The following is a 27,140-nucleotide window of genomic DNA, read 5'->3' as shown; positions in this document are numbered from 1 at the left end:
CTCATGCCTATAATCCCAGCACTTTGGGAGGCCAAGGTGGGTGGATCACGAGGTAAATAAATTGAGACCATCCTGGCCAACATGGTGAAAACTGTGTCTCTACTAAAATTACAAAAATTAGCTGGCCGTGGTGGCACACGCCTGTCATCCCAGCTACTCAGGAGGCTGAGGCAGGAGAATTGCTTGAACCCGGGAGGCGGAGGTTACAGTGAACCAAGATCACGCCATTGCGCTCCAGCCTGGTGACAGAGTGAGACTCCATCTCAAAAAACAAACAAACAAAAAACAAAAATTAGCCGGGTGTGGTGGCAGGTACCTGTAATCTCAGCTATTTGGGAGGCTGAGACAGGAGAATCGCTTGAACCCGGGAGGCAGAGGTTGCAGTGAACTGAGATCGTGCCACTGCACTCCAGCCTCAGCAACAAGAGTGAAACTCCATCTCAAACAACAAAAAATTAAGTTAAAAGATGCCCTGTCCTAATCCCTGGAGCCTGTGAATATGTTGTGTTACTCGGCCAACAGGGAGTGAGGTTGTGAGTGGGATTAAGGCCGCCATGACCTTGAGACAGGGAGAGTGTCCTGGATCCCCCGATGGGCCCCATGTCATCATGAGGGTCCTCACAGCGGAGGAGGGACACCCTCCCAGCTCCCACCCTGTGAGGAGGCCCAAGGGAACACCAAAAGTTCCTGTCCCAGCAGTGGGGGCTTTTACAGGGTTCCCATGGGGCACTGCAGGGACCAGAGAACAGAGAAGAGATGCTGGGACAAGCGAGTCGCATAAAATGGCCCAGAGACAAGGCTGGCCACGGAAGGCTGAGGAGGGCTCTGCAGAGGCCGGCGGGGCAGGGGAGGGCACTCCAGAATTGGAAGTCATCCTGGATGAGACCTAGAACGCTACAGCTGTTTATCGCCAGAGTTATTTGAGGAGATGATGAAAGAGGAGAGTGGGTCCCTGCCGGCAACCCAACCAGGCGGGACCTCCGAGGGCAACCTGGGAGCTGCCAGAAGGGAAGGGCAGGTCAGCTCTGGATGCAGACACCCCTCTGGAGCTGCAGGCTCAGAATGGAGGGGGGACCAGAGGCCGGGAGGCCAGGAAGGAGGCTGGGAGGGCAGGGCTGGAGCCAGGCCCCTGAGGGGGATAGAGAGGTGGGTCTGAGCCTGGTGGGCCCTGGGAGATGAGGAAGCAGGAATGAGTGGAAAGTGCCCAGGGGCCTGGCTGAACCCTGGGACCCCCGTTAGGCACCTGCAGAAGTGGGGGACTCAGGCACAGGGAGGCAAGGGGTCCCCGGCTTGGGGCGCATCCCCTCCAGGAGCCATAGACCCTTGCGCCCAGGCAGGCAGTTCATCCAGGCAGCCCACGAGCTGCCCATGACCCCCCCAGCAAGGTGGAACTGATGCCCTGAAGGGCACGCTCACAAAAGCCCTCGCCACGCAGGGACCAGGGTGTGGCAGGTTCTGGTTTGCAAGTTTTCCCAAGGTCAAAGGGCGGGTCGTAAAGTGAAAAGCCAGATAGCACCGAAGGGGAAGCTGCTGGGGGTTGCAGACACCCCAACTCCAGAACAGCTCAGACCCCTGCACCTCCTGTCCACCCGCCGGGCTCCCCATGCCTCTGCTGGTGTGGGTCTTGCTCTCTGCCCCGTCTGGGTGTCTGGCCCCAGGCTCCTGGCTAAGCCCCCTCTGTCTCTGTGTCTACCTCTGTCTCTTGCTTCGCCTGAGTCTCCCTTCTCTCTCTCTCTTGCTGGGTGTTTCTCTGCACCCCTCTCTGTCTCTTTGACCCTGTCTCTGTCTCTCCCCCTCGCTCTCAGTCTCTCCTCAACTCGCTGTCTCTCCACTCTGTCTCTCTGTGTCTCTACCCTTCTCTCTGTGCCCCTCCCCTTCTCTCTGTGCCCCTGGGCCCCTCCCTGCCACCCTGTGCCTGTTGCCTGTCCCATCGCAGGTCCCAGACAGACTGGCGGGGGCCTGAGTGTTGCTATTCTTGGGCCTGAGTGGCAGGAGGGGCTGTGGCCCCCAGGTGCGTCCTGGGCTATGGCCAAATAAGGTCCGGAGTGAGGAGCCCAGGGAGGAGGAGCTGGGGTGGGGTGTGGGGGGAGAGGGGCCAGCTGACCTCCTGCTCCCACTCCCTCCTGCCCTAACCCCCACATTCTGGCAGGTGAGAGCGGGCAGGGCAGACCAGGTCATCGCATCAACTAAGCACTTACTGCAGGCCCCTCACAGTGCAGAGCGCCTGTGCCTCCACCCACTGGGACCCCTCTTCCCAGGAGAGGGCCTCGGGACTCAGAGGGCTGCCGCTTGCCCCAGGGCTCCCAGCCAGGTCCGTCCCAGAGCTGAGGGGGCTGGGTCACCCCCCGCAGATGCCAGCGGCCTCTCAGCACCCCCAGGCTGCAGAAGGGGAGAGGGAGGGGCTACGGTCACGAGGCAGGTGCAGGGCAGGTGCAGGGGGAGGGGGACAGCTGTCCCGCACCCCCCGGTGGTGACAGCTGCTGCCCGATTTAGCTCACAGTGCTGGGTCTGGCCAGATAAGGCAGTGGCGGGGGGGCGGTCTCACCCCCAGGGTACCCCTTAAATCACACGGTCAGGCCCAGGGTTCAGCCGCCACCGATGCCAGGTGAGAGGGTCTGCTCCTTCCTCCACCTCCTGCCGCAAGGCTCCGTGCGTCTTCTCTCTCTGTCTCCCTGTCTCCTGTCTCTCCCTCTCTCTCTCTCTCCGTCTCCCTCTCTCCTCTCTCTCTCCATCCCTCTCTCCTCTTTCTCCCTGTTTCTGTCTCTCTCCCCATCCGTCTTTCTGTGTCCCTTTCTCTTTATCTCCCCAGTTCTCTGTACCTCCTTCTCTCCCACCTCATCTCCCTTCCTCTCCTCTCACTGTCTCTGTCTCTCATTCTCTCTATCGTTCTCTCCATCTCTCTCTCCCCCACCTTCTCCGTCTGTCTCTCTCTGTCTCTCCATCTGTCTCTTCCTCCCACCCCTTCTCTGTGTCTCTGTCTCCTCCCCCCAACTTTCTCTCAGTCTCCCTCAGCACCCCCTGTTTCTCTTTCTTACTCTCCTTTTTCTCCCCATCTCTCTCTGTCTCTCCCTGGCTTTGTATCTCTGTGCCTGTCTCTCTCACCCCATTTCTATCTCTGCCTCTCCCCCACTTCTGTCTCTGACTGTCCCCCATTTCTCTGTCTGTCCCCCACTTCTGTCTCTGTCTCTCCATTTCTTTCTATCTCTGCCTCTCCCCCACTTCTCTGTCTCTCCCCCACTTCTCTCTGTCTCCCCCGTACCTCTGTCTCTCCCCCCATTTCTCTCTGTCTCTCCCACACTTCTATCTCTGACTGTCCCCTATTTCTCTGTCTCTGTCCCCCACTTCTATCTCTGTCTCTCCCCCACTTCTCTCTGTCTCTGTCTCTCCCCATTTCTATCTCCCCCATTTCTCTGTCTCTCCCCCACTTTTCTCTATCTTTGACTCTCCCCCATTTGTCTCTGCCTCTCCCCCACTTCTATCTCTGTCTCTCCCCCACTTCTCTCTGTCTCTGTCTCTCCCCATTTCTATCTCCCCCATTTCTCTCTGTCTCTCCCCCACTTTTCTCTATCTTTGACTCTCCCCCATTTGTCTCTGCCTCTCCCCACTTCTATCTCTGCCTTTTTCCCATTTCTGTCTCTGACTCTCCCCCACTTCTGTCTCTGTCTCTGCTCCACTTGTCTCTGCCTCTCCCACACTTCTATCTCTGTCTCTGTCTCTCCCCCCACTTCTCTCTGTCTCTGCCTCTCCCTCACTTCTGTCTGTCTCTTCCCCATTTCTATCTCTGACTCTCCCCCACTTCTTTCTGTCTGTCTCTCCCCCATTTCTCTCTGTCTCTGCCTCTCCCCCACTTCTCTGTCTCTGCCTCTCCCCCACTTCTGTCTCTGCCTCTCCCCCACTTGTCTCTTCCCCATTTCTATCTCTGATTCTCCCCCACTTCTTTCTGTCTCTGTCTCTCCCCCCATTTCTCTCTCTGTCTCTCCCCCCACTTCTCTCTGCCTCTGTCTGTCTCTCCTGTCTTTCTCTGACTCCTCCTCTCTCCCCAGCTCCCCGGATGAAGCCCTCCCTCCGGGCCTCTGTGGTCCCTGCTGAATAAAGCTGTTTCTGTCCTCACCTCTCTCCCTTCTGCGCCTCCTTCTTTCCTTCCTCACTCCTCTGCCTCTCAGCTCAGCCCCCAGCCCTGATCCTGGGTCTAGGGGGTGGGAATTCCGGAGGTGGGGGTGGGGGCTTCTCCCTCCCAGAGACAGAGATGGATGCAGAGAGAGAACCAGAGACAGGCACGGAGAGAGACGGAGAAAGAGACTGAGTAAGACAGAGACAAGATGGGGCCGTAAGTTCAGAGATGAGAGAGACGGCAGATCAAGGAGACACAGCACGTGAGAGACAGGGAGACACAGAGAGAGACTCGGAGACAGAGACCAGGCAGCGCCCCCACTCCAATACACACAAACAGACACAGGGGACAAGGGCCGGGCAGGGCTGGGCAGCCTCCCCTCCCCCTCCAGGCCAGGCCAGGCCAGGCAGTGCCAGGCCCAGGACAATGGGCCCTTGTCAGGGCTCCAGAGGAGCGGGCCAGCTGGGGAGGCCTGTGGGCTGGGCCACGGAGGAGGGGTGGCCACAACAGCTGCTGGGCTGGGGAAGGTGCACCTCCTGCGGGCCTGGCCCACAGCCTCCACCCTCAGACTCTCCTCCTCCCCTGGCCTCCCTTCCTGGGGTCTCTGCCTACTCCAAGCCTACTTTTTCTGCTCTGCCTGGGGAAGGGGACGGGTATTTATGGAGCACCTGCTGTATGCACCCAAAATGCCTCCTTGCCTCGCCTCTCCTCAGATACCCCGCCTCCCACCTCTCGTGTCCTCGGCACCCTCTACTTGTTCCTCCTGTGCCTCTGGCTCCTTCCATGGAAGAAATAGGCAATGATTAAGTACCTGATGCTTCACAGGCAATTCCCCTAACCGCGTCTGCACCTTCCATCCTTCTTGCTTTCCTGTCCCTTCCGCCCCAGTTCCTTTCTCTTTCTGATTTGCTTGGTCTCTCCTGGGAAGGAAACGGGCATGTACTGAGCACCTACTATGCGCCGAGGAGTTGAGGAACACGGCTCCTCTCTTACTACATTCTTTCCTCCCCCCACCCCCATTCCTTTCTTTCTTTTTTTCTTTCTGGGACAGGGTCTCACTCTGTCACCCAGGTTGGAGCGCACACAATCGTAGTTCACTGCAGCCTTGACTTCCTGGGCTCAAGCGATCCTCCCACCCCAGCCTCCTAAGTAGCTGGAACTCCACGCACCACCATGCCTGGCTAATTTTTTATTATTATTATTACTTGAGATGGAGTTTTGCTCTTGTAACCCAGGCTGGAGTGCAATGGCATGACCTCGGCTCACTGCAACCTCCACCTCCTGGGTTCAAGAGATTCTCCTGCCTCGGCCTTCCGAATAGCTGGGATTACAGGTGCCTGCCACCATGCCTGGATAATTTTTAAGTATTTTTAGTAGAGACAGGATTTCACCATGTTGGTCAGGCTAGTCTTCAACTCCTGACCTCAGGTGGTCCACCCACCTCAGCTCCCAAAGTGCTGGGATTACAGGAGTGAGCCACCGCACCCAGCCTAATTTGTGTATTTTTTGTAGAGATAGGGTCTCTCTATGTTGGCCAGGCTGGTCTTGAACTCCTGTGCTCGAGCGATCCTCCCACCTCTGCCTCTCAAAGTGCTAGGATTATAGACATGAGCCACAGTGCCTGGCCCCTTTCTTCCCTCTCTATTAGTTTCCTCTCCTTTCTGACATTCTGCTCTCTCCTGGCAGAGGGAGTGGACACATTTTGAGTGCTTACTGTGTACCAGACACTTTACATACCTCTCTCCTCACTCTCTTCCTCCCTGGTCCCTCTCTGTCCTCTCCCTGTGTTTCTGAGCTCTCTACCCTCTTCCAAGGCAAGGACTACATTTATTGAGCACTTCTGGTATGCAAGCAATTGTGTCCTTTCTCTACTCTCTTCTTGCCCTTCAGTCTCCATTGACTCCACCAGTCTCTGCTTCTTTCTGCTCTCTGCCAGGGAAGAAAATGGGCATTTATGGAGCACCTATTGTGTGCCAGAGAGTCTTCTTACTCTCCCCCAACTCTTCACTTCTCTTTCTTGCCTTATCTCTAACTTCTTTCTGTTCCATCAGCTCTTTCTCAAGGACAAAAACAAGCAATTATGGGCACCTACTGTATGCCAGCCAATTAATATCCCACTTCACCTCCTCTTGCCTCTTTCTCGCTGCCCCTCTCGCTCTGCCAGCTTATCCCCTTGTTCTGTTCTCCGGGTCCTCTTCCGGGGAAGAGTACAGGTGTTTACTGAGCGCCTCCTGTGTGCCCCATGGTTTACCTGCAATGCCCCCTCCCTGCGTATCCTCTCCTCTGCCAGATTCCTCTCACTGATCCCTCCTCCCTCTGCTCCTCCACCCCCATGGAGGCCTCCTGGGCCAACACCTTTTCCTCTCGTTCCTGTCTGTGCCTTCACTTGTCTTCTCTTGCTCCTCCAAAGAAGACAATGTGCATTTACTGAGTGCCTCCTGTGTGCTCGCCACCTCACCAGCGCACTTGTTCTCATTTCTTCTCTTCTCCCTGCCTCCTTCTCTCCTCCAGCTTCTCCCCATCCTCTCTGCCCTGCCAGCTCTTTCCTGGGAGAGGAAATAGGCATGTGTTGAGTGCCTGCAGTATGCTGCCCCTTCATCTACACTGTCTGCTTGCCTCACAGGTTCTGTTCTCCCTTGTCTCCTTCTCTCCTTTTCTCTGTTTGCTCCCTTCCTCCTGGCTGCTTTCTCTGTGCTTGCTGCTGGGGAGGAGAGTGGGCATTTATTAGGCACCTACTGTGTATTAGTCACTTTACATATATTGTCTCCTTCCCACACAACAATCTATTCTATTCTCTCTGCTGGAGTTTCCTCCTCATCCTCATCCTCCCTTCCTTCTCTTCCTCCTTCTCCTCTTCCTCCTCTTCCTCCTTCTCCTTTTCCTCCTCTTCTCACTCCTCCTTTACTTTCTCCTCTCTTGGGGAAAATAAATAATACTTAACAAAAACCTACTGTCTGCTTCACACTTTCCACCCATGCGCACCCCCCCGCCTTTGTTTTTTCTTGTTTGTTTTAGTTTTTGTTTTTGAGATGGACTCTCGCTCTGTCGCCCAGGCTGGTGCAATCTCGGCTCACTGCAACCTCTGCTTCCCGGGTTCAGGCGATTCTCCTGTCTCAGCCTCCGGAGTAGCTGGGATTACAGGCACACGCCACCACGCCCGGCTAATTTTTTGTATTTTAGTAGAGATGGGGTTTCACCGGGTTGCCCAGGCTGGTCTCGAAATCCTGAACTCAAGCAATCACCCACCTAGGCTTCCCAAGGTGCTGGGGTTACAGGCGTGAGCCACCACGCCCGGCCCCATGCCCCTCTTTTTAGGCTGCCTCTCCTCCTGCTTTTCCTCTGCGGGCATTTCTTCTCCTTTCTCATGTGGTCCTGAAGGGAATGGGCAGCTTTTGAGCACCGACTGTGTGCCAGGCTTTTTATAGGCATCATAGCTTCCCCTTCTCACCCTCGATTCCTCCTTTCCCTTCCTCTCTCTGCCTTCCTGCTCTCTGTGCTCTCCCCTAGGAAAGGGAAAGGGCACCAATTGAGCGCCGACTGTGTACCAGGCGACTCTCTTTAGACCTTCCTTTCCCCCTGCCCCTTCCACTCCACCGACTCCCTCTTGTTTTCTTCTTCTCAGCGGTGGAAACTCCAAACCTTCCAGATGGAAGGGGTTTAGGTGTCCCCCAGGAGTCTCAGCTGCCACAGCCCTAGAAGGGGCGGCCAGCTACACCGCACGGGGCTGCAGGAAAGAGGAGGAGGAAGGAGGATTTGGGCTGCAGTCCGATTTCTCCCTTGGAAAAATATGTGGACGACAATGGCCACTCCCTCCCAGGTCGGGGCAGGGTGGGGAAGGCTGAAGGAGGCCTGGAGGGGCTCTAGGAAGGAACACTCTAGAATCTGAGCCTGAGAAGCAGCCTGTGCCCATGAAGGGGACGCTTCTGCCGCCAGTCACCATACTGGATTCAAGCCCGAGCCTCCTTCCTCCACCTCCCTCTTCCCTCCGCAGGCCTCTCTGCCCTGCAGGCACTTGGCATATGGTCCCTGGACACCTCATCACCTGAGAGAGCAGATGAGGAAACTGAGGTTCGGGCGGGAAAGAGGATTTGCCCCTCCCCGTTTCTCCTTCTACCTGTCCTCTGTGACTCCCTTCCTCTGTCTCGCTCACCCTCTCCTCTCTCCCATTCTCTGAATCTCTCCCCTCACCCCTGCCCCCACTCTGTTCCTGTCTCTGCATGCCCCCAACTTCCCCCCCACCTTTTTTTTTTTTTTTCCCTGAGATGGGGACTCGCTTTGTTGCCCAGGCTGGAGTACAATAGAGTGATCTCGGCTCACTGCAACCTCCGCCTCCCGGGTGTAAGTGATTCTCCTGCCTCAGCCTCCCAAAGTGCTGGGATTACAGGCGCCCGCCACCACGCCTCACTAATTTTTGTATTTTTAGTAGAAACGGGGTCTTACTATGTTGGTGAGGCTGGTCTCGAACTCCTGACCTCAAATGATCTACCTGCCTCAGCCTCCCAAAATGCTGGGATTGCAGGTGTGATTACTGCGCCCGGCCCCAGCTTCTCTTTGACACACACTTTCCTCCACACACTCATTTCCCTCCCACTACATGCCAGCAAGGGTTCCCACCTTCTTGATCACCTTTTTATTTTCATGATTCTTCATGCAGCTGCCCCTCCTCTTTCCTCCTCCTCCTTCCTCCTCCCCTTTCCTCCTTCCTCCTTCCTCTACCTCCTTCCTTCTCCTTTTCCTCTTCTTCCTTCTTTTCTCCTCCTCTTTCCTCCTCCCCTCCTCCTTTCCTCTTTCCCCCTCCTTTCTCCACCTCCTTCCTCCTCTCTCCACCTCCTTCCTCCTCCTCTTTCCTCTTCCTTCTTCCTCCTTCTCCCTCCTCTTCATCCTCCTCCTTCCTCTACCTCTCCTCCTCCCTCCTCCTCTCTCCTCCTTTCCTCCTCCCCTTCTTTACTGCTCCTTCCTCCTCCTCCCCCCCCTTTCATCCTTTGCCCTCCTTTCATCCTCCACCTCTCCTCCCTCCTCCCCCTTTCCTCCTCCTCCTTCCTCCACCTCCTTCCTCCTCCTCCTTCCTCCTCTCCTCCTTTCTTCCTCCTTCTTCTCCTCCTTCCTCCTTCTCCTCCCTGATTCCTCTTCCTACTTCCTCCTCCTCCCTCCTTCTCTTTCCTGCTCCTCCTCCTCTTTCCTCCTTCTCCTCCTCCTTCCTCCTCTTCCTCCTCCTTCCTACTCTTACTCCCTTCTCCTCCTTCCTCCTCTTCCCTCCTCCTTCCTCTTTCCTCCCTCTCCTCTTTCTCCTCTTACCCCTCCTCCCTTCTCCTCCTTCCTCTTTCCTCCTCCTCCTTCCTTTCTTCCTTCTCCTCCTCCTCCTTCCTCTCTCCTCCTCCTTTCTCCTCCTCTTCCCCCTCGTCCTCCTTTCATTTCCTTCTCCTCCTCCCTCCTCCCTTCTCCTCCTCCTCCTTCCTCTCTCCTCCTCCTTTCTCCTCCTCTTCCCCCTCGTCCTCCTTTCATTTCCTTCTCCTCCTCCCTCCTCCCTCTTCTCCTCTTCCTCCTCCCTCGTCCTCCTTCCTCCCTCTCCTCCTCCTTCCTCCCTCTCCTCCTCCTTTCTCTTCTTCCCCCTCCTCCCTCCTCCTTTCCTCCTTCCTCCTTCTTCTTTCCTCTTCCTTCCTCCTTCCTCCTTCTCGCTCTTACTCCCTCCACCTCCTCCTCTTTCCTCCTCCTTTCCTCCTCCTCTCCCCTTTCCTCTTCCTCCTCCCTCTTCCTTCCTCCTCCTCCTCCTCCCCTTCCCTTCTCTTTCCTTCTCCTTCTCCTCTTGCCTCCTCCTCCCTCCTCCTCACCCCTCCTCTCCCCCTTTCCTCTTCCTCCTCCTTCCTTCTCCTCCTTCCTCTCCCTCCTCCTTCCTACTCCTCCTCTTTCCTCTCCCTCCTCCTCTTTCCCCCTCCTCCTCCTTCCTCCTCCTTCCTCCTCCTTCTCCCCTCTCTCCATAACACACAGACACACAGGCTGTCCCTGTCCCTGTCTGTCCGTTCTTTGGCTGGATCCTCATGTTTCCTCCTCTCTAGGTCTTGCACACTGCTCCTCCTCCCTTGGGCGATGTTCCAGTTCTCCACCTGCTTCCACCCGGCCCCACCTTTTCCTGACTGTCCACCTTGTGGCTGTCAGCCTGTCTGGGATCTTCTCCCTTGTCCTCCAGACTGCCACCGCCGCCCCCCCCACCCCGTCCTCTGCCCTCTCTCCTTCCGGTGCGCTGGGTCCTACCCCTCATCCCCACCCTGTCATTTCCTCATTGTCTGTACCTGATCCCCACAGGAAGTGCTGATGGGGCCCCAGCCTGACTGCACCTGTCCACAGCACTGGACTGTGTCAGAAGGAGACAAGGGGGTCGGGGACAAGGGGCAGCACTTCGAGCAGGGCCTGTGCCCTTGGTCTCCCTCCCTCCTCCGCCTCCTTCACCTCCAGTTTCTGTCCCTTGGATGTGCCTCTCCCCTTCCTCTCCTTGCGCCTTCAGTGAGTTCCACCTGGCTTCCCCTCGACACGCCCCGGTGGCTTCTCTTTGGCGCTTCTCTGCTCCTCTCTCTCTCCCGCCTGTCTCTCGCTGTCTCTCTCAGTCTGTCCCTCTCTCTCTCACGCCATCATTTTGTCTCTCTTTCTAGCCGTCTCTCTGTCTCTCGCTGTCTGTCTCTGTCTCATTGTCTCTCTCTGGCTGTCTCTTTCGCTGTCTGTCTCGCTATCTCCCTCTCTTGCTGTCTCTTTCTCGCTGTCTCTCTCTCCCCCTCTGTCTCTGACACACACTCTGTCTCCCATCCTCCCTCCATGGGGCTCTCCTGTTTCCTTTCCATCCTCACTTTCACTTGCTCTTTCCTGACCTTCTTAGTATTTTGTTCTCCTGGCTCTTTCCTCTCCGTTTTCTCCCTCAGCCCACAAGCTCTCTCCCCTCGCCTCCAGCCCCGAGTCCTTCCCAGCTCCGCCTCCCCAGGCCCGCTACTTCCTTCCCAGTTTCTCTGTCAGTCACTGTCCTTGACCCTTCCCTCCCTCCTCTCTGCTCCCACTGGCTCCTCTGATACCTGGCGCCTACAGCCTTCTCCTCGCGGCCACCCCACCCCCGACTCCTGCCGTCCCCTCTCCTCCTGGTCCCTGTCCCCCTCCCGCGTCCCTGTCTTCTTGATGGCTCCAACAGCTGCAGCTGCAGAGGCCCCGAGGTCCCTCCGATGAGACGGGGCAGGGAGGGCTCCTCCAAGCGCTGGGATATTTTTATCCTGCCTTGGACGATCGGGACGATTGGTCCTGCAATCTATGTCACCCTTTAGGAAACTCGTTTCATGTCCTGCCAGGTCCTGGGACCATCAGCTCGCGTGTCTCCACAGCTGCACATTCCCGTCCGTCTGCAGCTCATTATCTGGGTCACAGGGACATTACCGCATGACTTGGAAGGACACGCCATCACGCGGGAGGTCACAAAGTGGACGGCAGGAAACCCAGCCTTCCCTCGTCTGCCTTCCTCCTCACCTCTCTCTCTCAGTATTCTGTTCTTGTTAATATCAGTGTATCAACGAGCCTGGTTTTTCGCCTTTTACTATTATTATTAGTAACATAGTAAGCACAGGCGTTTCATAGTCTGCATCTGATTTTCCAGCAGCGAACCTCTGCCATCTGCCCCGCCCCGCCGTCCCGCTGGCTCTTGCTCATTGTCTCTCCCTTCCCTGCTTGCCTGGTCGCTTGTGCCCCTGCTCTGCATGTTGGATTTGAAAAGGATGTCAGGGACGAGGCAGAGCGCATGTTCCTCTGAGCCCAGGCTACACCTTGGCACAGTGGCAGGTCCACCCACCTCAGGTAGCCCAGGTGAGGGCCCTGGGTCCCCCTTTCACCCAGGCTGTCCACATGGAATTCCCAATGTCTCTAAGAGATCCCAGAGAGAAAGGACGTTGAGGCTGCTGCTTCACCGGGATGGGTTCCCGCATCCCCCTGCGTTGACCCACAGCTTCCTTACGGTCTTGCCTGTAGTTTGATGCTTTTAAGGGCCGGGCTCAACGCCTGTAATCCCAGCACTTTGGAAGGCCGAGGCGGGCAGATCATGAGGTCAGGAGTTCGAGACCAGCCTAGCCAAAATGGTGAAACCCTGTCTCTACTACAAAATATAAAAATTAGCGGGCGTGGTGGTGGGCGCCTGTAATCCCAGCTACTTGGGAAGCTGAGGCAGGAGAATCGCTTAAACCCGGGAGGCAGAGTTTGCAGTGAGCCGAGATCGCACCACTGCACTCCAGCCTGGGCGACAGAGCAAGACTCCGTCTCAGGAAAAAAAAAAAAAAAAATTGTTAAGAATATTTTATCCAGGTTCCTACCTGTTTTCAGTTATGGGGTTGGGGGTGGGGCAGGGGAGGGCGATGACCTGACGCAGTGTTACTGGATGAGGAGTCCGGTCTTGCTTTGCTTTCTGTGACTTTTCTGTCTTGTCATTGGTTCTCCCGCCCTCCTACACACACACCCCTACTCTGACACTTTTGCTTCTCTCATTCTCCAGTTCCCTTCCAATCCTCCTTCCCTTCTCTTTACTCCCCTCCCCCAGCTCAGCGCTTGGGGTTTCCTGCTTCTTTCCGTTCTCCCATCCTCCCCGGCAGCTGTCTGTCCCGTTCTGTTTCCTGCTCTCCCGCCCCCCAGCTCCTTCCCTTCCTCCTTTCTCCTGGGCCCTTCTCTGCTGCACTTTCCACAGCTGCTCCATTTCTCCCCATCCTTGTCTAGTCCCATTCATCGTCCTTTCTCTCCCTGGGTCACAGAGATGGCCCTGGGGTGGCTGCGCCCCGTTGAGGCAGGGAACGTTTCTGTGAAGCTGGGGAACATTTCTGCTGCATGGCCAAGTTCCCAGCCTGGACTTGCCAGGTCTGGTCGCCTGTCTCCGCAGTAGCCTGGGCTGTGCTGGGGAGACCCCTGGCCGCCCAGTTACCTGGCCCTCTCCCTGCCTCGCACTGGCTCCTAACCTGCTTCACATCCCTGCTTCCTGCACCGGTCTCTGGGCTGACGCCCAGACATCTGCCGTCTTAGGGGGGCGCCCCCTCCTCAGCTGGAGGGGCAGGGTCCTCTGTCTCCTACCACTTCCAATCCTCTCTCCCTTCTTTCTCTCCATATTGCTCTTCCACACTCCAGCACCTCTTCTTTCCCTTCTGCTTTTTTCTCCCTCGCTCACCCAGGCTGGGGTGCAGTAGTGCAGCCTCCACCTCCCAGGCTCCAGTGATCCTCCTGCCTCAGCCTCTCAAAGTGCTGGGACCACAAGTGCGAGGCACCATGCCTGGCCTGTTCTTTTCTCTCTACCCTTTTTTGTATTCTTTTTTCCTTTCTCCCTTCCTTCTTCCCTAATGTCTCTCTCCTTCCCTTCTTACCTTCCCTCCTCTCTCTCCAGCCCTCTCCTACCCTCCTTTTCTCTTTTCTCCTCTCTCCAGCCCTCTCCTACCCTCCTTTCCTCTCTCCCGCTCCACACCACTCCATCCCCTAGGTCCAGTCTGCTGTCTCTGCCCCCTCTCTGTTCTGTTTTCTCTCCCACCCTCGTTCCCTCTCCCATTTCTTCTCTTCCCCTCTTCCTGTTCTTTCTCGCTGTCCTCACTGTTGCCACTGTCCTTTTTCTCACTTCCGCTGTCCCCTCTTCCCCCCTCTTCTCTCTCCTCTCTTCCTTCTAGCAGATTCTCTGGCGTTTCCTCTCCTCTCCCTCTGTGCTCCTCCCTCCTCCTCTCTCCATCCCCTTTCTCTCCTCCCTGCCACTCTCCTCTCTCTGCGCCCTTTTCTATCTCATGGTCTCCTCCTAGCTCTCTTTTCCTTCCCCGTTCCTGGCTCTCTCCTTTCTCTCTTTCCTCTTCTCTGGCTGGAGCTCCCCACTCCTCCATCCCTCCTTCTCCCTGGGCAGTTGGCCCCCTCTCCCTCACCCCCTTCTCCTAGGCTGCTCCCTCCTTCACCCGTTTCTCTGCCTCCCTCTTCTCCCAGCTCACCAGCCATGACACCCACCCCTCTGCCTCTCTTCCTTCCTGTCCCTTTTTTCACTCCATCTTTCTTTCCCTTGTTTCTTCCTCTTTCCACTTCTGACCCCTCACTCTGTTTCCTTCTTTCTACCTCTTCCTCTCTCCCCTCCCGCTCTGGCCATCTTTTTTTTTTTTTTTTTTTTTTTTTTTGAGATGGAGTCTCGCTCTGTCGCCCAGGCTAGAGGAGGGCAGTGGCGCGATCTCGGCTTAATGCAAGCTCCACCTCCCGGGTTCACACCATTCTCCTGCCTCAGCCTCCCGAGTAGCTGAGACTACAGGTGCCTGCCACCACACCTGGCTCTTTTTTTTTTTTTTTTTTTTTTTTTTGTATTTTTACTAGAGACAGGGTTTTGCCCTGTTAGCCAGGATGGTCTCGGTCTCCTTACCTCATGATCCACCCACCTCGGCCTCTCAAAGTGCTGGGATTACAGGCCTGAGCCACCGCGCCCGGCTCTTTCCTCCTGCTTTTTCCTGCACTCTGTTCTCCCTCCTTTCCTCCCCCTTTCTCCTGTTTCATTTCCACCTCTTTTCTCTCCTCTCTCCTCTGAATCTGCCTCTTCCTCTTCTCTTTCCTCTTCCTTCCCTGTCTCTCCCCCTTGGGTCTCTCTTCCTCCCCTCTCTCTGTTTTCTCTATCTCTGCCCTGTCGTTTCCTTTCCCTCCTCTCTGGACCAGTCTCCTCTCCTGGCTCTCTCTCCCTCTCTCTCCTCCGAGCTCTCAAACTGGCCTCCCTCCCGGGAGCCCCATCTCCCATCTCCTGGCTGGCCCCTGCATCCCTGCCTGGTGGGCCTTTGCCTCCCTCTCCCATTCCTGCCTTGCCTGCTCCCACGTTTCCAGGTCCTGACCAGGAGGAAGGAGTCCACACCAATGCCCAAACAGGCTAGCCCTGAGCAGGGCCCCCAAGCCTGAGGCCCAGGAGTGGACCAGCTTTCTGACACCCATTCTCTCTTTCTTTTCTATCTGGAACTCTGGACACTGCCTGGAGGAATCGGGCTTGCCCTAGGCCCAGGAAGGTGGACACAAAGAAGAGGCTCACAGACAGGAAGCAACTTGCCTAAAGACACACAGCACGTAAGGAGCAGGGCCAGGACTGGGTGGGGCCCCTGGGGTTAACCAGGAATGGGCTCCTGAATCTGCCGATCCCTGGCCTCCTATCTGAGCTCAGTGAGCAGATGACGCCTTTCTGCTCCATTCCACTCCTTCCCCAACTCTTCCTGACATGAAGCACCTCAGCACTGGTGGGACCTCACCTGAATTCCATTTCAGACATGAGAAAAACGGTGCCCAGTGTTTCTGAAGACCAGCAACGGCTAGGACAGAGACTTCAAGGAACCCGACCTTGCCTGAAGGACCAACAGCGCCCCCTGCAGGACACTTCCCTCCATGGACAGAAGCCACAGGGGCCGGCCTGAGGCATTCTGAGTGCGTGGAATCCTCTATCACCACCTCCTGGCAAAGAATGGAGCTGCAACCCAGTTGTATGAGACACCGAGAATGATCCCAACAAAAAGGAACAGTGACCTGAATGCCTGGGGGAGGAACAGGGGATACTGGGTGGAAGGAGGGGACAGGGAGAAGTTGTAACATTTTGTAAAAATGAACATTTTTACTCCTAATCAATATATAAACATCATGCTCAGCAAACTTCTTGGCATGAAACTTCTGAACTTCACACTGTTTTTTTGGTTTTTCTTTGACGTAGTCTCGCTCTGTCGCCCAGGCTGGAGTGCGGTGGCGTGATCTCGGCTCACTGCAAGCTCTGCCTCCTGGATTCCCACCATTCTCCTGCCTCAGCCTCCTGAGTAACTGGGACTACAGGTGCCCGCCACTACGCCCAGCTAGTTTTTTGTATTTTTCAGTAGAGACGGGGTTTCACCGTGTTAGTCAGGATGGTCTCAATCTCCTGACCTCATGATCCGCCCACCTCAGCCTCCCAAAGTGCTGGGATTACAGGCATGAGACACCGCACCTGGTACTTCACACATTTTCAAGTCATTCTATGGGTGGGTGGATTGGCTCCCATGGAAATGCAACTGGGACTGCACATGGGAAACAAAGGAAAATGGAATTTGGTTCACACAAACCTGTTTGGGAGATTGCATTACCAGGAAATGGGCCAAATTGAGTTTGTTTCCTTTGTAACAACATTGTTGTGCCTTGCTGACTGGAAGGTGGGTACAAGCAAAGGAGGATGGACTGACAGCTGAAGAGGCACCAGTAGTTAGCCCCTGATCCTTACCAGGGAGTCTCTCTGATGGGTTAAAGAAGCCTACAGAGAACAGGGGCAGTGGCTCACACCTGTAATCCTAGCACTGTAGGAGACCGAGGCAGGTGGATCGCTTCAGGTCAGGAGTTCAAGACCAGCCGGGCCAACATGGTGAAACCCTGTCTCTACTAAAAATACAAAAATTAGCTGGGTGTGGTGGCACGCAGCTGTAATCCCAGCTACTCAGGAGGCTGAGGTAAGAGAATTGCTTGAACCTGGGAGGTGGAGGTTTCAGTGAGCAAAAATAGAGCCACTGCACTCCAGCCTGGGTGACAAGTGAAACTCCATCTCACAAACACACCCGCCCCCCACCCACCAATAAAAAAAAAAAAGGAGGCCGGGCGCGGTGGCTCAAGCCTGTAATCCCAGCACTTTGGGAGGCCGAGACGGGCGGATCACGAGGTCAGGAGATCGAGACCATCCTGGCTAACACGGTGAAACCCCGTCTCTACTAAAAATACAAAAACTAGCCGGGCGAAGTGGCGGGCGCCTGTAGTCCCAGCTACTCGGGAGGCTGAGGCAGGAGAATGGCGTAAACTCGGGAGGCGGAGCTTGCAGTGAGCTGAGATCTGGCCACTGCACTCCAGTCCGGCCGACAGAGCGAGACTCCTCCTCAAAAAAAAAAAAAAAAAAAAAAAAAAAAAAAAAAAAAAGGAGCCCATAGTTTCCAGTAGACAATTTGAGGTTAATAAAGAATTTTACAACATACTAAATGCAGTCTTGTATATTTTAGGATTGCTTGCCATGCAACAATATACTGGGAGCGCCTAAATGCCCACATGAAACCCTAGGCTGGGAAGAGGGAAGCTTCCTCAATGCCAGGGAGCTGAAAACATTTTGTGGTGGCAGGAAATGGGAGGCAGCAACCCTCCTGGAGCATTTACCTTGCCAGGTGCTCTCACATCTTAGACCAGAAGTCACGAGGCTAGGGTGAGGGTCCAGGAGGCAGAGAATGAGGGTTGAGTTAGGGTCAGGACAGTGGAGACAGAGAGGAGGAGACACAGAATGATGCGTTGGGACTTTATCCTGGGAGAGGTGAAGGGCCACGGGGAGGCTTGTGAGCAGGGGAGTAGTGAGGTCAGCTCTAGTGTCAGGAAGCCCTCCATTAGGGGGACGGATTGAGGGGGGATGCTGTGGGCTGGGAAGCCAAAGAGGAGGCTGGGCTGATGGTCCAGGTGGCAGAGGACAAGGCTTGAGCTGGGGCCAAGGCCATGGAGACAGAAGTGAAGGGATGAGGCCAGGAAGAACTTTAGGGGTAGGTATGGTGGTGCACAGGGGAATGTGATTGGGACAGGGCAGTGCTCTGGGCCATGAGTTCAGGCAGGTGGTGGCACCACTCACTAGAACAAAGATCCCTAGAGAAGCACCCGATCCGGGCAGGTGAGAGGCACTGGCTCCTTTAGTGGCCCCTGAGGCACATCCTGGGGAAGGAGCCCAGGAGGCAGATGGGGCCATGAGTCTGGAGATCAAGGGTGGGATCTGAGCTGGAGATCAGTTGAGGAATCACTGAGGGGCTGTCTGGCACCTCCAGGGTGGAGGGCAGACACCTGGAGTAGTAAGGGGGCAGCATGCACCACCATCACACACACATCCCTGTCCCCCAGCAAGGCGGGGCCGCACCGGGCCATGGCTTCCACACACACACACACACACGTGTGCAAAGTGATGCAGCAGAACGGGGCAGTGCTGCTTAGAACAACTCAAATCCAGCAGCAGGGGACCAACACAACACGCTCTTACACCAGAGATGGAGTAAGATGGTACCTTATACCAGAGATGGAAACTGCCCCAGCTATGTCAAAAGGAGGTGGAGGAAAAGAGCAACACTTGCAAAACTGTTTAAATGCGCATCTGTTTCTGCGGAGAGTACCTGCAGAATACCAGGGGACAGAACACCCAGGCTGTCTCCAGGGAGGGGAAGTGGGTGCTAGAGCCTGGAGTGAGCATACAGCTTCTCAACGTGCATCCCACTGCATCTTTTGTCTGTTCTGGAGACAGCGTCTCCCTGTCACCCAGCCTGGAGTGCCGTAGTTCAATCGCAGTTCAGGGAAGCATCGAACTCCTGGGCTCAAGCGATCCTCCTGTCTCCACCTCCCAAACAGCTGGGACTACAGGCATAAGTCACTATGCCTGGCCAACCTACTCTATCTTTTGAGTTTCATACTTCATCCCTGGATACCCCAGTCAGTAAAACAAAATAGTGAGTGGGTTCCCCAGGGACAGGCAGACCTGAAAGAAAAGTTTAATAAGAACAGACCCGGCAGGCCAGGCGTGCTGGCTCATGCCTGTAATCCCAGCACTTTGGGAGGCTGAGACAGGCAGATCACGAGGTCAGGAGATCAAGACCATCCTGGCTAACCTGGTGAAACCCCGTCTCTACTAAAAAATACAAAAAACTAGCCGGGCAAGGTGGCGGGTGCCTGTAGTCCCAGCTACTCAGGAGGCTGAGACAGGAGAATGGCGTGAACCCAGCAGGCGGAGCTTGCAGTGAGCTGAGATCCGGCCACTGCACTCCAGTTTGGGCGACAGAGCGAGACTCCGTCTCAAAAAAAAAAAAAAAAAGAACAGAACCCTAGGGGAGTCTGAAGGAACTCAGGCATTTGCTGGAATACCCCACAGAATAACTCTGCCAGCCTGAAAGCAACTGAGTCTTAGAGGGAAAGGATGTAATTAGGCTTATAAGGATCCCAATGCTCAACCCAGGAAAAATAAGATGGCCCCCCCCAGCACCAGGGTAGAAGGCATCTGCAGATCAGACACAGGGACCAGGACTCCGAGTTGTGAATACTTCCCAAAAAGTCTCAGTAGGCCTGGCACAGGGGCTCATGCCTGTAACCCCAGCACTTTGGGAGGCTGAGGCAGGTAGATCACCTGAGGTCAGGAGTTCAACACCAGCCTAGCCAACATGGTGGAACCTGTCTCTACTAAAAATACAAAAATTAGCCAGGTGCGTTGGCGGGCACCTGCAATCCCAGCTACTTGGGAGGCTGAGGCAGGAGAATCACTTAAACCCAGGAGGCGGAGGTTGCAGTGAGTTGAGATCATGCCATTGCACTCCAGCCTAGGTGACAGAGTGAGACTCTGTCTCAAAACAAAACAAAACAAAACAAAACAAAAGCATTAGTAAAATACTTCAGGAATCATCTAGGAAGGGTAAAGCAAGATTCACAGGGAATGAAGACAGAAAAAGCATAAGCTGTCTCCTGCAGGTGGAGGAAGAAACAGAAGTCAGCAATGCTAAGACTATCTTCTTTATTAAAGCTACCAAAAATAGGCCAGGCGCGGTGGCTCATGCCTGTAATCCCAGCACTTTGGGAGGCCGAGGCAGGTGGATCACTTGAGTACTGCAGTTCAAGACCAGCCTAGGCAACATGGTGAAACCCCGTCTCTACAAAAAATACAAAAACTAGCTGGGTGTGGTGGTGCACGCCTCTAATCCCAGCTACTCAGGAGGCTGAGGTGCGAGAATCGCTGAGCCTAGGAGGTGGAGATGACAGTGAGCCAAGGTATCACCACTGCACTCCAGCTTGGGTGACAGAGCAAGACCCTGTCTCAAAATCAAAAAGAAGTGACAAGAGGGAAGGCAAAATCCCACCGTGCACCACCTCCTGGTCTTGACAGTCGACTCACGTGAACCCATCACTTGTTCATAAGCGCGTTTCCCATCTGCCATCGTAACTCCATTTTAGTCATGCGTCCCGAGATCATTCAAACCACAACCAGGAGAGACTGGAGGAGAAACTGGATGACAGCATTCACTGGGGTGCTATTTATAACCACACAATGCAGGAGGCCAGCTGAGTGTCGATTTGGCGGCCAGTTTAATAAACTGCCACACGGCACAGCTGAGCTTCATACAGCCATGACGATGGGGACAGCCATTCCTTGGGTTTCTGCATAACGTATCAAGTGAGCAGCGAATTTCAGTCAAGCCTGTCTTGACTGTCTTGCCATCAGGACCGTCTTGCCAAAACAACAGTTGCTTTTGGCTGCTGGAAGCTGTAGCTTTTCAAAACGTTCACACATTTCAATGTATTGTCGATGTTTTTAAATAGACTTACAGAGAGGGCAGCGCACAGCAAAGGCCCACAGCCCCTCATAGCACCGCAGTCCAGGCAGGATGCTGGGCGCCGGGGGGCGGTGGAGGGGGTTCTATTTACAGTGTCTGGCCTTTGACTCCACTAACTGTTGGTTTTGTTTTTTTTATCTTAAATCTTTTCCTTCAAGTCTGGAGGCCTGTGGAGGGCCTGTCACCCTAAAGGCAAGGATTTCTTGTCTGCACCAGGCAGGCATGTCAAACCACGACCGCGGGGGCCGTGCTAGGAGCCAAGCCCAAAAGCCCCTGGCCATCCAGCCCCGGCTCTTTCATGCTTCTGTCCCCTCAAGGAGACACAGAAGAGAGGCTGCATCCTAGTGCAGTGTCAAAGTAAGGGGGGCGCTGCAGAAGCCTGGACAGGACCACCTAACCCAGCCAGGGACAGGAGGGGGAGACCACCCGGAACAAAGGCACAGAGGCTGGAGAGAAGGTGGCATGTTCCCAGACTGCACGGGCTCGGGGTGGGGGGATGTGAGGTCAGAGCTGGCACAGTGGCCGGGATCTCGGGCTCTATTCCATAGGCAGGGGGGAAGCCCCTAGGGGTGCATGGGGCCATGGGGGAGGCGGGCGCAGGAGACACCAGCTCCCGTGCCAAAGGCCCCAATCCAGCCGCTCCACTGCCAGCAAGAAGGCAGAGGACAAGGGGCCTCGTGAGACGGGGGGAAAGGAGGGACCAGCAAACCCCTCTTGGGATGGCTGAGGACACAGGGGACTCCAGCAGAAAGGGAGGCCCCTGGGTGTGCAGGACGGGAAGCTGACCAGCCTGGGCCCTCACCGGCCACTACCCCCACCACCGCCCCCACCCCCACCCCCACCCTGGCCCCCGGTGTCCGGCGCTCCTGACATCATGAGGAACAAGACGACGGGAATGATGTACATCCACTGCAGCCGGACGGAAGGATGGACAGACAGACACAGAAAAAGAGAGAGAGGGGAAGGAGGTGAGTGTGGGCATCGCCCGCCCAGGGTGGGGAAGGTGGGGCCCGGCATGAAGGGAGGCCGCGTAAGGGGAGGGCACCCAGGTCCCCTACGTCACTACAGGTCAGGGAGGGCCAGTGGGGCGCAGGGAGGGGCAGGGGTCTCGGTCCTCACTCAGGCCTCTTGCGGCGGTGGCGCGGGCCCTGGCGCAGCAGGACGCAGGGCTGTGAGCAACACGGCCCCCCCCAGGATGATGTGCCACTGGGGAGGGAGGGAGCGCAGGTCAGGGCCAGTGGGTGGCCATGGGGCCCTAGGGCCAGCGGGGAGCGGGAGGGCACTCGAGTGGGCAGCAGGGCAGGGCCCGGCAGGCAAGGGCTCAGCCTCTGGGCCTCAGTTTCCTGCAGTGCAGCTGTTGGACTACCCGGGCAGAGCGGGTGAGGCCCTCGGGTAGGGCGCTCAGCACGGCAGGGCTCAGCCATCCCAGCCTCAGCATCCTCCTAGCCTCCCTCGGGCCACGCCAGGCTCCTCACTGGCCTTGTCCTGCCTGGGGTCCTGTGCCACAACTAACACCAGTCTCCACACTCAAGGGACCAGAGGCCTGGGTAGAAGCCACCTCCCCTGGCCGTCCCCAGCCTCCCCACCCCATGCCGCAGCCTCCAAGCCCCTGGACTCAGACCTGCTGCTGGCAGCACAGGCCCCTCCCTCCTCAGCTCCAGGAGGCCTCCGGGACACCCTGCTGCCCTCAATGCCCCTCCCTGGGCTACATCCCGCCCGGACCCTCTCCTCTCTCCTTCCTGTACATCCCCCTGGAGAATCTGCTCACCCCTCCTTTCTAAGCCTCCCTGGTTCCTTTGAAACCTCCACTGTTCCCTTCCTCTCCAGCCTCATGGCTCCAGCCTAGCTCATGCCGAGACCTTCCCCAGGACCCTGCGCCCTAGAGCTGGCCCGACCTCCCCTGACCACACCTCCGTACCCTCCTCCTGCAAACAAGCCTCAGTCCAGGTATCAGGACACACAGGAGGCCTGGAGAACGATGGGCCCCCACGCAGGAGGCCTGGAGGATGAGGGCAGGCCCGAACACCAGAGGGGAGTCTGAGTGGGAGCAGAGAGGGCCTAGTCAGGCGCTGGGACTGTCTGGAAGGGAATAGGGGAGGCGGGGGAGCCCCACTCACGTATTTGGCAAAGAAGGACTTCTGCTCCTGGGGGTTCTTGGCCTTCTGGGCCTGTTCCATCTCCAGGCGCTCGATGAAGGCCGCCGTCTCAGGGCTGGGGCGAGGGGAGAGAAGGAGAAGGGTGAGGCCCGGAGTCCAGGGACCCGGAGACCCTGAGGCCGCCAGGAAGGGCCGGGGCAGGTGGCAATGGCGCCGTGAAGGCTCTAGAAGCAGGCTCACCCCGGGGCTGTAGCAGGCGGCTGCAGCTGCACCGAGGTGTTGAACAGCTCCAGGTCCACATCCTCCACCTCATGGCCCCGGCAGCCCCCGGGGTGCGTCACCACCGACACGCCCACCACGTTGCCAGCCACGTCCACGTGCAGGGTCAGCTGGTCCGAGAGGTGGGACTCCACCAGGGAGCACTGTCAGGGGAGTGAGGTCAGCGGAGGTGGGGAGTCTGCTGCCTGGGCTCCACCCTAACCTCCCCCTACCCCCCACCACAGGATCCCCAGAGCATCTTTCAAAACCTTCCCATGGTTCCCTGTCACCCTCAGGCACAAGCCCAAGCTCAACCGTCACCCACCCTGGAGTCCTCACAATGCTGTCCCCACAAAAGCACCCGCTACCTGGACCGACCCCTCCAGACCAGGAGGCCTTGAAGGGCAAGGCCAGGTCCGAGTCTCCCAGGCCTCTGCGGGCTCCAAAAACACAGGGGTTCAAATGGTGGAAGCAGGACCAGGGTACAGGGTAAGGACGAGGGAGAAGGGGGCTTGTCCTCGACACCAACTCACCGCAGGGACAAAGGAGGAGACGTAGCCACCAGCTTCCAGGCCATCCAGGGCCCCAGGTCGCCTCGGGACCCGGACCCGGTACAGGCCGTTCAGGGCTGCCACATCCTGGGGATGGGAGAAGAGGGTGCTGGTCAGAAGGATGGCACCAGCCCTGGACAGGCTGTGATGCCCACCAGGCCTCCGCGAAGGCCCCTCTCCAGCCCTACCCGCCTCACAGCCCACACTCCCCAGGCTGGCCGACCTGAGTCTGCCCAGGACTCTTCCTGCTGGGGTGGCCTGGCTGGTGGGTGAGGCCAGGAGCAGCTGGGACTGCCCCACCTAGGGGAGAAGCCATCACAAGGAGCGCAGAGCCCAGCCCAGCGATGGAGTGGGTCCTGAGGACGCCTTCCCTGTGCCTGGATCCAGCCGCACCTGGCATCCACCCCACGCCTGGATGCACCAGTTACACGCACAATAAACTCTGTTTGGGGACAGCTGTGACAAGAGAATCATGTGGGCACCAAGCAGGAAGGCTGCTCAGGCAGACGTCACCGCGTGGCCACCAGAATCAAGCCTGCACTCCCAGCCTTCCTCACAGCTACATCTGGCCAATGGGTGCAAGTGGGCTGTGCCAGCTTTTGCAAGCTTTCTCTAAATGCTGCTGCTCCTTCTGCCCCTATTTCTCCCGCTCTATCCTGCCTAGAGCCCTGGGGCCTCTCTGCATGACACCTAGGGAGGACTGAGCCGGGCCCTGAGGCTGTCACAACAAGGGCGACAGAAGTGAGGTCCTGTCCAACCATGGCTATTTTAAGGATCTCTTTCTCCTCACAAGCAAAGCTCGTCTAAGTGGTCATGAAACAGCTCAGCTGAATCTGGAAGAGGAGAGGAGCCGATTGTGTGAAACCTGCAGGGGAAGGGGGTCTGCGGGCAGAGGGAGCAGTGTGGGCAGAGGCCATGAGGCAGGACATTGTGCCTGGCAGCGCCAAGACAAACTGCAATGCCGTTCCACCAGGGCAGTCATCCAGGACAGAGGCTGAGAGTGGCAGGAGGTGCTGGAAGCTCACCTGGGACTGGAGGGTAGGCTGCGGGGGACCAGCAGGGGGTGGCTGAAGAGACAGCTAGATACCCTCCATCCCCATCTACACCCAGCCCTGAGTGCCCCACCTCACCCGGAGTCGGCCCCGCTCCTCCTCGCTGAGCTGCCGCTGTGACAGGGACAAGGTACCATCCTGCTGGTTCCAAAGCAGCGAGCCCCGCTTCCGGAAGTTGGCACTGTCATCTGTGAGGAGCTCAGGCTCAGAGACGCCCCCCCCGCCCCCCCTTCAACCCAGGCAGGGGCCAGGAGGTCCAGCTTCAAATTTCGGCCTGGCCTCCACCCAAGTGACCAGGTTCCCTCCCCATCTTGGGTAGGGAACCAGGTTCCCTCCCCATTTTCCTATCTGCAAAGTGGGGACACCTCCACCATGTTCTACCTCACAAGGCAACCCATAGCAGATGCATGAACCCCACAGCTCCCAAATCCTGCCTCTGCCTCACCAGGTGACCCAGGGACAGCCATATAACCTCTCTGAGCCTCAGCTTCCCCAACTGCAAAATACGGAGGCTGTGGAGTTCAGGAATTCCCAACGACCTGGCTGTGTCAGAAGCAGGGGAGCTGTTCGCTGAGCAGATGCCAGGGTCTGCAGAGGGGCACCAGCTTCAGGGTTTGTGCCCTCAGGTTCGAGGCCTCAGACTCGATTACTACACTCTGGGCAGCACTGATGTCCAGCTCTGGGAACCCGGACGTCTGCGTCATGGCAATTTAAGTTTGGCTTTGAAGCTGGCTCCTGCTCTGCCACTCACTCATGATGAGACCTTGTGTGGTGCCTACTCTGAGCCCATTTCCTCTTCTGGAAAAGGAGGCTGACACGAATACCTACCACCTCACATGGCTGCCGTGAGAACATGTGAGTTAATACTTGCAAAGCGTGCAACCACTAATGCTGGGCACATGGCAACTGATCGGGAAAGTCGGCTCTGACATTATTACTGCCGTGCTGACCTTTCAAAAACTGAGATTTGTCTTACGGGCAAGGGGACATTTAAAGACAGTGTTTCTCTTCTTTCATGTCCCCCTTTCCCCCAACCTGGGGCAAATCTGTTAGTAAACGGATGTTAGTAAACGTCATATATGACGGGAGGCACCCGGACTCCAAGTCTTGACTTCTCAGGGCACCAATGTTAAGAGAGGACGTTGCCTGACTCACCGATCTCAAATGAGTGCTCCAGCAGCAGCCCCACCGTGCCGCAGGCCTCGCCCTCTCGGCCTTCCACCCCGGCCTGCAGAGGACACAGAAGGCCCCAAGTGAGAACCATCCAAGCCCTCAGCATGGCAGTCACCCACAAAGCCCAGGACAGACAGATTGGGGTGGGTTGAGGGAGGAGCCTTATCTGCAGGGTTAATCACTGCTGCTTCCCTCCATTTCACTAGAAACCACCCATTTCATGAATATTCATAATCTGGACTCCCTCACCCCCAAAAAACCATACCCTACAAACATGCCTAACCTCACTGCCAGAGCAACTATCCCAAGGTCAATTTCAAGCCTTGCACCACAAATACTCATGAGTTAAATGACACCCTCCCTCTCCCAAGGCTTCTTTTTCATGCTAATATCCAAATGGCCTCCTTATCACCTGACAGCCCAAGAGCCAAGATGCAGCCTGAGTTTAGTCCCTATTAAGCACATTCAAGATTCATGCTTTCCTTTTCTCCAATCTCCAAACCTGCATATTCATGCATATTCAGGAGGTAAAACTCCTCTCCACCTCCTCAAGAGCCCCCTCCCACTCCTTATTGTTTTTCTGAGACAGGGTCTTGCTCAGTCGCCCAGGCTGGAGTGCAGTGGCCTGATCTCAGCTCACTGCACCCTCTGCCTCCCGGGTTCAAGCGATTCTCCTGCCTCAGCCTCCCAGGTAGTTGGGAGTACAGGCACCTGCCACCACACCCAGCTTATTTTTGTATTTTTAGTAGAGATGGGGTTTCACCATGTTGAGCCGGCTGGTCTTGAACTCCTGACTTCAAGTGGTCCGCTCACCTCGGCTTCCCAAAGTGCTGGGATTACAAGCATGAGCCACCGCGATCGGCCTAATTTTTTTAATTAGTATTTTTTGTAGAGACAGGGCTCGCTATGTTGCTCAGGCTGGTCTTGAACTCCTGACCTCGAGCAATCCTCCCGCCTCAGCCTCCCTAAGCGTTGGGATGACAGAAGAGCCGCCGCGCCCGGCTTCACCATGCCTCTTTCATTTTAACCGCTCCGACGTGATTCTCCAAGATTCCACAATCCCAGCCCCGCCCCCTCATACATATTCCCGAGCCAGAGCCTTTCCAACAGGTGCTCTTGTTCTCCCTCCGAGTCGCTGCAACCCGGTGCACTGGCGAGGCCCCTCCTGCGCGTGCGTGACTCACGCCTGGCTTTCCAGAAATCGCCCACCTCTTCCCTCTCAGCAGTGCGCAGCCTCCTTCCGTCTGTAACTCACCTAAAGACCCAAGCCCCGGGACATCCGTAGACCGCGCCCGCTATGCACAGCTAAAGAGCACTCACCCCTCGCGCACCAGTCCCGGCCCGGCAGCCGCTGCCCCGGGCTCGACTGGGCGCTGCTACCGCCATCAGCAAGAGCAGGAGCAGCCGGGTCGCCCCAGCGCTGGTTGCCGCCATCTCGGCTCCTTCCCACCAGCGAAGGGATGGCTGAAAGGCAGGAGCCGCGCGGCACGCCGGGAGAAACAGGCCGCATCCTGACGCCCGTGCGCCTGCGCTGGGCCCCAGCGCCTGCGCACTGGCGCCCGTCCGCTCCTGCG

The 27,140-nt window shown here is 56.7% G+C and overlaps 1 protein-coding gene and 1 long non-coding RNA gene across 5 annotated transcripts; one reads left to right on the top strand and one right to left on the bottom strand.

Annotated features, from left to right (window-relative positions):
• The first annotated feature begins 14,496 nt into the window (after positions 1 to 14,496).
• LOC104667231 lies at positions 14,497 to 15,745 on the top strand. Its single transcript, XR_748651.2, has 2 exons — positions 14,497 to 15,172; positions 15,368 to 15,745. It is a non-coding gene; the product is annotated as an uncharacterized LOC104667231 (long non-coding RNA).
• Positions 15,746 to 20,122: 4,377 nt separating this feature from the next.
• On the bottom strand, positions 20,123 to 27,063 carry EMC10 (ER membrane protein complex subunit 10). 4 transcript variants are annotated; one of them, XM_010369549.2, is made up of 8 exons: positions 26,887 to 27,063; positions 25,549 to 25,621; positions 24,472 to 24,581; positions 23,324 to 23,428; positions 22,773 to 22,954; positions 22,554 to 22,647; positions 21,556 to 21,642; positions 20,123 to 21,345 (listed from the first exon to the last, which is right to left on the bottom strand). In XM_010369549.2, exons 1-7 carry the CDS (start codon positions 26,998 to 27,000, stop codon positions 21,556 to 21,558), a joined length of 765 nt encoding a protein of 254 aa, XP_010367851.1. In that variant the 5' UTR covers positions 27,001 to 27,063; the 3' UTR covers positions 20,123 to 21,345. The 4 variants fall into 4 exon arrangements, with proteins under 4 accessions (XP_010367851.1, XP_010367850.2, XP_010367852.1 ...); XM_010369550.2 differs by lacking the exon at positions 21,556 to 21,642 and adding an exon at positions 22,355 to 22,473 and having other exon boundaries at positions 21,211 to 21,345; XM_010369551.2 differs by lacking the exon at positions 20,123 to 21,345 and adding an exon at positions 22,355 to 22,473 and having other exon boundaries at positions 21,550 to 21,642.
• Between the last annotated feature and the right edge of the window lie 77 nt (positions 27,064 to 27,140).

Source organism: Rhinopithecus roxellana, chromosome 12, assembly GCF_007565055.1.
Source record: "Rhinopithecus roxellana isolate Shanxi Qingling chromosome 12, ASM756505v1, whole genome shotgun sequence".
In the NCBI taxonomy this organism is placed as follows: Eukaryota; Metazoa; Chordata; class Mammalia; order Primates; family Cercopithecidae; genus Rhinopithecus; species Rhinopithecus roxellana.
The sequence above is the reverse complement of the archived record's forward strand: the minus strand, read 5'-3'. Positions and strand labels throughout refer to the sequence as shown.

Coding starts and splice junctions, on each gene's coding strand:
- EMC10 (XM_010369548.2), bottom strand. CDS start 27,000: ATGGCGGCAACCAGCGCTGGGGCGACCCGGCTGCTCCTGCTCTTGCTG. Junction 25,622..26,886: donor CCGGGACTGGTGCGCGAGGG/GTGAGTGCTCTT, acceptor TGTCCTCTGCAG/GCCGGGGTGGAAGGCCGAGA. Junction 23,429..24,471: donor AGGAGCGGGGCCGACTCCGG/GTGAGGTGGGGC, acceptor TCCCATCCCCAG/GATGTGGCAGCCCTGAACGG.